This window comes from Limulus polyphemus, unplaced genomic scaffold, assembly GCF_000517525.1.
Source record: "Limulus polyphemus unplaced genomic scaffold, Limulus_polyphemus-2.1.2 Scaffold2222, whole genome shotgun sequence".
In the NCBI taxonomy this organism is placed as follows: domain Eukaryota; kingdom Metazoa; phylum Arthropoda; class Merostomata; order Xiphosura; family Limulidae; genus Limulus; species Limulus polyphemus.
This window is the reverse complement of record NW_013667832.1, coordinates 158,894-167,595: the sequence shown is the minus strand read 5'-3', so window position 1 is coordinate 167,595 and position 8,702 is coordinate 158,894. Positions and strand designations below refer to the sequence as shown.

Sequence of the window (8,702 nt, the reverse complement as noted above, 5' to 3'; positions counted from 1 at the left end):
ATATATATATATATATATATATATATAACCACAAAATTCTGTATGTATTTTTGTCTGTCTATTTTCTAAACATTTTTGCTGTTATTGAACATTTATTATCTCTGATGTAAGTTAACATTAATTACAGTCATAGGTGGTGCCAAATCTTTACGTCAAAAAAAGAAAAACCTTTATTAAATTTTCTATAGAGGTTATGCAGTCACATTACTGAAAGCAGAACTAGTTTTACCATCTGTGATTTTGGACATAAACATGATGACTTTCTCAACTGTAAGACTATATTGTGTACAGGAAAACTCTGCATTTAGTGCTTTGATAAAGGGTTTAGATGAACCATCTAAATATCAGTACAAGGTAAAATGTCAGCAATTTGGAATGGCTATGATGAACCCATATTCTATTCCCCCAGCATTGACCTCAAGTTTAGCTGCTGCTTCATTAGTCATTTTGAAAAACAGACACACAGTTATGGACATTCCTGACATGGAATACCCAGTTAAGTAGTTTTAGTGCCTCATATTGAAGGCATACAAAGTTTAGATGCCTACAAATACTTTGTTGCCGGCTGTGTGCACAGTATCAGATTGTGGAAAGTGTACAACTCATCAGTTTTCATAATCTACTTGAAAGTAAACAACTGGTAGAAAAACTGTTAAACTGGACCTAGATGAGTTCTAATCAATCACCTTTATTTGTTTAGCAGTATTTCATGTGTGCTGATGACTGATACTGTTCTAAATTAAAAGAGGACCGACTTGTTTGTGAGATTGTTTGCTAATGTTGCTTACAGTTACTAGATCTATTAGCATTAGGCCTAGAATATAGATTAAATTGTTTAATGACATAACACATGGATTCTAACGTTACATTACATCTACATTTTATAGGCCCTATTTTAGTAAAGCTTTTAATGCATGATTCTATCCAAATATTCACATTTTTCATGAAACAAGCACTGCAAAGCATCAGCTACAGGCTCCTAAATATACTTATGGTTTCTAAGATAATATAATTTGTTACTGCATATGTGGATACATGTGTAATTAATGGCAGTTTAATGTGTTAAAATGACACTTTACAGCAAAAGTTATATTTGTGAATTACTGATCCTGTTTGACAATAAAATGGTAGTAAAAACACTAGAAACAATAATGTTGTTAAATTAAAATTTAAAAAAATTACGTATTAATGCTATATTTCAGGTATTAGCCTATATATATGTATGTATACATATACATACAATCATAATTGTGGGCTTGGATGGAATATTATATTAGGTGGGCTTGGCTGGGTCTGTATCAAACAATGTTCCCTGTTCAAACCCATAGCTTGAAGCTTTTGTGGTGCTGGTATTAATATTCATGATATTTTCCTTGTCTGAAAGAAAACACTTTTAGTAGAATATGAATATGTTTGTAGGTATGTCATACACAACAACTGTCCAACAGCCTTTTGAGTGTCTGGGTTGCAGTTCAACAAGAGGGCCAGGTCTTGAATGCACATTGCACAGGTATAGCAGGAATAGGAAATTGTTGCTCCCATGTAGCTGCCACGTTATTCTGCATAGACACAGCAGCAAAGGTGACCAAAGGTCAGACCTATACTTTGTACAACCAACAACAACACAACCAATTGGCATTATTACATAATTCAGTTTTAAGCAGTTAACTGCTACATTCACTGTTATTTCACTAATTTGTTCTTACATCCAATATGGCAGAATAAACAAAGCTGGCCCAGTGCATGACCTTTATAACATACAAACACAGTGTGGAGGAAGCAGATGCAAACGTCAAATATATCTCAGAAAGTATGCTAGCATTCACAATCGAGGAATACAATTAAAAACAATGGCCGCCTACTATTGCAATAATACATAAACTCAGATAAAGCTTCTACTCCAACAGCCACCATAAGGCTGATATGAAGAGCCATCTTTTGAGTTATACCCATTTCCTAATTTGACCCGTGACCTTACAACTTCAGCCAATAAGACACTTCTGTGGCCAATGACCATCAATTAATTATTAAAGAGAAACACTGTGGAAGAATATTAAGAGCTGGGTATTGAAAGCAGGTAACAGAAAGCACCCCTAACCCTTTTTACAAAGTCACCCTGGCCATCTCATAGTGTATACCATGTTTTAAATATATACATAGAGTTTGAAAAGCTTATGCAAAACTTCTAGTGAGGTAATAATAACTACTTTATCTTTATGTTATAAATAAATTGTGTGAAAGTCAGGATTTTTGTGTTATTTATCCTAGTATCCACCACCACATTTTCTTAAGTTCATAACCTGGACAAATGGCAGCTTGTATGATATAAAGTACAATGTAAAAAAATATTTGTTTGTCATGTTATTGTTTTGTAACTTTAATAAAATGGATTATATTAGTTTAAATGCTATATTAATTTATTTACTTTGTTACTGTAAATATATTAGTACATGTACATTTGTAATTTAACACATGGATAAAAGACTGGCATGATTAAATGGATAAAGAATAGTGGGTTTGAGACGTGCCAGTGAAAGTCACAACTTCCACCAGAACACAACTTCAGGAAAGTAAAAGCTGTGATGTTACAAACACAACACATACTCATTGTAGAAAATTTATAATTTATTTAACACTAAATAATAGTTATACAAGTAATAAATTACAGCATAACACAATGTCAAAAAAACGTTATGCAGATACAGATTAGAAACATAACACAATTTAGAAAAAAAAACAGTAAATTTATACTATATTTAATACCAGTAGTAGCCCAAGAGTTGGTGGTGGGTGCTGATTTGCCATAACGAAAAAACAAATATAACACCCCCATGGCTGAAAGGGAGAACATTTTTGGGGTTAACAGAAATCAAACCCGAGACAATCCCTTAATCACCAGGTCATGTCAAGCCAAAGTTCAACAAATATGAATTAATTAAAAAATAATAATTAGATTTTCAAATATCATAATGGTCATATTGTAATTACTGGATAGTTGGAGTAGTCAAAAATAATAATGATCAAAACCACTAATTTTGATTAGTTGAACATTTTCATGGCATTAATTAGTGTAATCCTTTATACTGATCAACTGAGTCAAATCACCCAGTTCTACTTATGATACACATTACTAGAAATGTGTACTCAGACTTAATTCAAACTGTTTAACTACAAAAGAACAACAAACCTCAACTTATATATGTTGTTTTACAAATCTAACTGTTTCACAGTATAAAACAAGAAAGCTATTAAACACTGTATTGCAAAAAATCAGTTGTTTTTTTTTGTTGTTGTTTTTTTCACAAACCCAGCTGGATAGTTTTCCGAAATCTAGTTCATTTAAAGCATTCATAAACCAAAATTATGAGGAATAGCATGACAGTATGTCCTCTTGTTAATTAAAGATATCCTATAAAGGAACTTACACTTTATAGTCATACAACAAAAGACAAAATCAATACCTTTCACATCAGTCCAAACTTCTAGCTTCTCAGTTGGTTCACCTTGGTTTTTACTTGTGAAAGCTTCCACCCAGAAACTGTACTTTGTGTACGGTACTTCAAGGAACAGAAAATACAAATCTAACAAAACTACAACTCCTAAACAGTTTTTTTGACATATTAATTTTATTTTCAGATTCAGTACCTATACCTCTTGCAAGCAATAATAGCTGATTTTCTAAGGAACCAAAACTGTTGAACCATCAGAATTATAAGGCTGAATCAAACAAGTTTTGATTGCCCTGGAATTTATACAAAAATTCAAGATAAATATAAATGAATTGTTTCAAACATAACTTTCATCCTTGGTTATCGTCTCTTTCATCAACGTTGAAATAACTTGTTTTTAATTATTTATACAGTAGTATTTATAAACTTGGAAGCCCAAGCATTATAACTTTATACATTAACTTTCTACAAACAATTACTAACTAATTGTGTGACAAGTTTTCCAAAATTTATATAATGTTAAAAATAACTTGCCTTAGGTTACTAAAACTTATATTAGATGTAATATATTACACTGAAGGAAAATATTTTCAAGATAATTACACATAACATTAATGTATTACATGTTTACATATATATATTAGAAAATATAAATTCCTGTAACTAAGTATAAGTATACATGTGTATTTCCAGATAACATGTATGTGATAATTCAGGAGTTCATTGAAAATAAAGTATATGATAATAAATGAGGTGCTGTGGGTCTACCCTATGACAATATCACTGTGGTCATGGCCTTCTAAGCTTCCAAAATTTACATCATACAACACAAACGTCAACTGTATACACTTTTACCATTGACATTTTAATGCATGTTAATGATATTTCCAAAGGACAGAACCTTGAATTACACCAATGATACTTCTACCGGTTAGGCCTACAGTACCTTCATACCACTAACAATTATTTTCCTGAACTTCTCCAGTTCTGAATTACGTGCTTGTCAACTTAACTTCTAAACCACCCTATGTGTGTGTGTGTGTATATATTAATATCTACAAAAGGTAAGTAATACGTCTACATTACTTAAAATGGTAAAGTTACCTCACCACTTTACAGGAATTGAATTACCATTTACAGGATATGGAATCAATGCTCAAATAAATTGATCTAATAATGGAAACAATACTCAAAAATATTTATGAAATTCAAAGAGATTAAACAAACATTTACAGATGTTTTTAATAAACACAAACACAGACTGAAGCAACACTTACGGAGATTAGAAACTACATATTTCATGTCAGTTTGGGGGTTGTACACTGTCTTATTTCTGATTTCATTTCCAGCTGACTGCCAGTACATGGTATACCCCTTTATAATACCATTTGGATATTCAGGTTCTGTCCAGTTTAGCCACACAGTAGTATTGTTGATTCCAAAACATGTGAAATTTTGAGGTCTACTTGGTTCTTAAGAATGATAAAGATAATCAGAAAATGCTTAATGCAGATATACAACCAACATCATTTTTCTAAGTTTACATAAAAAATTAGAAAATATGTAAACATAATTGTTTATATTGCCTAAACTAAGGATGATAAAAGAGTGAATAGTATTATGCTTCTATTCAAGTTACACTATATTTCTATTTATTTTCCTGTTAGAAAATGCCAGTTGTGTTTTAAAACTAAAGCTTTAAACAATTTTCTGTGTGATCTTCTGGTTTTAAACTAGTTAGTATAACATACGAAAAATGCTGATTTGAATTGTAACTGTAATAAAAGCTATACAGATTTCATTTTTATAGAATCAATCAACAAGCAATTCAGTGAAATGTACTACACAGTACAACGATATCTTATTCATGAGAGGTAAAAACATTTTTAAAAACAAGGGCTAAGATTCAATATACAGATGAAATTGATATTCTCTGTAAGACCTTGTTATCAGCAGCAGCGTGTTTTGTGAAGAAAGTTTGAATAAGTTTTACTACCGTGAAATACGCATCAATTTTTTTTATTAGTACAGTAACTAATAAATAGAAATAGTGTGTAAGAGACACAAAAACTATATTTTAATCTTCTTATTCAACTGTGATTGTATTATTTCAAGACAAAGAACTGCCTTTAAAACTATTCATAACATTCCATGGTAAAAACGTTGGTTACCACTTGGCCTTCTGAATGACCATTTGGTAACTGGTTGCCATTTGGACGTTTGAAATATCAATAGTAAAATAACAACTAGCCATTCATGCTACCTATTGGAAACTTACAGTTTATCATATGAAGAGATAAGCAGTAGCTGGATGCCAGTTGGCCTTTCAGATTTCCAATTCTAAACTGACAGTTGGCCAATTGGTAGCAACCTGTCTGACAGTTGGCCATAAGGATTTTCAATAACAAATTGATAGTTGGTCATTCAAATGAGAAACTGGCTATCATTTGGTCATTCAAGCTGTAAATTTATAGTAAACATCCTGTTGACTGTTTGATAAAATGTGAAATCTTCACACATATGTTCAGAACTCTAAATAATACGGAAACTTCAATCCTTTGTCACTATAAGAACTATGTATTTATTAATATTTACCTCCTTCTTCAGTCATGACAGCTACACTTACAGGTGGACCACGCCCTTCAGGATTAAATACTTGTAATGATATAAGATACTGTGTAAAAGATTCCAGATTTCTAATTGTGTATTCCTGAAATATATAAACGTGACATTGTTTTGTAACTTAGGTAAATTCAACAGAAAACATCAATTGCCTCATTAATTCTGGTACATTACTTCCTGCTGATGGGAATGTAAAAAGACTTGCATTGTAGGAACATGTATATGATCCTAGTGAAAAAGTCATAAAGAAAATTACATAATGCTAGCAAGAGTATAAAAGACAAAAACTTTTTTAATTGTATGCATGATACACAATGCATAAGAGAAGTATCACTGCTGTAGGAAGCAATTTTGGAGTGGTCGGGCCATTGGCACTTCTATTGCCACAAATACTGCATACACACACAACGTAATGTATTGAATTAAAAGAAGAAAGTTTTAATACACAAGTTTTAGCTATACATGCCATGAAGAGGTGGCCAGGCCATAGCCTGACTGGCCTTACCACTTCCTACGGTCCCGAACTTTGAAAGAAACTAGTAATATCAGCTAATTGAAAACAGAAAATGTACAGCAAGGCAAGAGTAAAATTCAACATTACAAACAACTGCAGAAAGTATCATCTAATTAAGAATAATCATCCAAATAATTAACATATTCATTATAAACAGCTTTCAAATTTACAAACAGGATATAGGAAGTATTATCTGTCTCAAGCAGTTTTATAACTTACAAACAGGATATAGGAATTATTATCTGTCTCAAACATTTTTATAACTTACAAAGAGGATATAGGAAGTATTATCTGTCTCAAACATTTTTTATAACTTACAAACAGGATATAGGAAGTATTATCTGTCTCAAACATTTTTATAACTTACAAACAGAATAAAGGAAGTATTATCTGTCTCAAGCAGTTTTATAACTTACAAACAGGATATTGGAAGTATTATCTGTCTCAAACAGTTTTCTAACTTACAAACAAGACATACTATAAAAAGTATGTTAGCAAGATACACTAGAAAATACTACCAAACTTAGTTTGAACTAGTTGACTCCTATAGTTATCTTATAATTTATAAATCCCATTACATAAACACTTTTACCTGAAATGCACAGTCATGATTATGATCTCTTTCCAAAAGTAATATCTGTGCAATCCCACATTACTGACTGACTAGGCTACATGACTATCACATGAAGCAGAACATGTGTAAATGCACTGTTTTTAAGTCATTTTAAATCATGGAAAAACTGTATAGCAACACTGGTATAGTGTGACATATTATATATAGACACAGCATGTCTTTTCCTCATAAATATTTCAATAATACTGAGTGTTTATGAGATCATGACATACAGCAGAACTTACAACACATTTTGTATTCAATGAAATTTATAAGTTTTAGGTTTGTGAGTTTATTCTTCTATGGTTTACTAAAGTAACAAGCTGCAAAAATGTAGATAATCAAATGAATCTGTTTACCAAATGTTGAATTATATCATTTCTTAATAAAGCCTTTATTTTTCAGTTAATGTTAAATTTGTTTCAGTAAATAATATATTGTTCATTCTTAATTAATGTAGAATAGATATGCTTTGTATGTGGTTCTTGACTTGATGGAGATTGAAAATATTTTAAGGACTATCCATCAGTACCAATTTCCTTGTTTTCTAAATGGAACCATAAAATTCATACCCTGCAGTTTTGTGTTGTTTTATGTCAATAGCAAAAAGTTTAACAGTTACTTTTGTGGAATAAATCAAATATGAAAACTTGACAATTTAATCACAGGAAATTATCAAGTTGTCAAGACATATTTATGGACTTCAGTTAATTCTTTACCTGATACCCTTTGAAATGACACAGTGTACTTGTACCATAAATCAGTTTAAGGCCCATATAAAAATATCCTAATTTACTCACATATGTGTATTTAACTTATATGTACAGATGTTTGTAAGTTTAGTCTAATATACAACTTGAAGTCAAATTATAGCTAATACCTCCAACACATATATATCATCTAACATACTACAGTGCTTTGTAAGTTTACTATGATACGAAACTTTATATAAGCTGACAGCTTACATCTTCATCATACAGGTGTACATCCAATTTAAATATAAAGCTGTTTATAAACTTACTATAATACAAAACTTCAGGCCAACCTGTAGATTACATCTCCATCATACAAGTGTACATCCAATTTAAATATAAAGCTGTTTATAAACTTACTATGACATAAAACTTCATAAGTTGTATGAATATTTGACAAATCTTTGTAACCCACCTAAGTCAAAAATGAATGCTATAGATGTGTTATTATTGATTGCAATATTTTTAATTAGACACTTTTAGAGCATCATATTATATCAAAAATATGATCTAGGCTTCTTTTGTTATTATTGACTAAGTTGACATTCAGTCTTTGAAAATTGGATTGCAACTGGTGTCATACACTACACTCTATAGCAGGGATTCTCAACTTTTCTTCCATCATTAACCCCCTCAGCTTGATGTATTTCTCCATTTACCCCCTTACTTCCATACAAAAAATTCATAGCCATCATAAAGGGACAGCAAAACAAGAAGGTCAGAAAAAAATATTATTCAGGTTTTGCACAAAA

At 31.0% G+C, this 8,702-nt stretch overlaps 1 protein-coding gene across 1 annotated transcript in view; it reads right to left on the bottom strand.

Annotated features, from left to right (window-relative positions):
- The window catches only part of LOC106466324 (protein sidekick-2-like), a gene marked incomplete at its 3' end in the record, with an annotated part of 147,939 nt that overhangs the window by 25,861 nt on the left and 113,376 nt on the right, over nucleotides 1–8,702 (bottom strand). The window contains exons 6-8 of the mRNA XM_022394304.1: nucleotides 6,045–6,159; nucleotides 4,727–4,921; nucleotides 3,462–3,557 (exon numbers count right to left, since the gene is read on the bottom strand). Of these exons, the coding sequence (XP_022250012.1) occupies nucleotides 3,462–3,557; nucleotides 4,727–4,921; nucleotides 6,045–6,159 (406 nt within the window). The remainder of the gene's footprint in view (nucleotides 1–3,461; nucleotides 3,558–4,726; nucleotides 4,922–6,044; nucleotides 6,160–8,702) is intronic.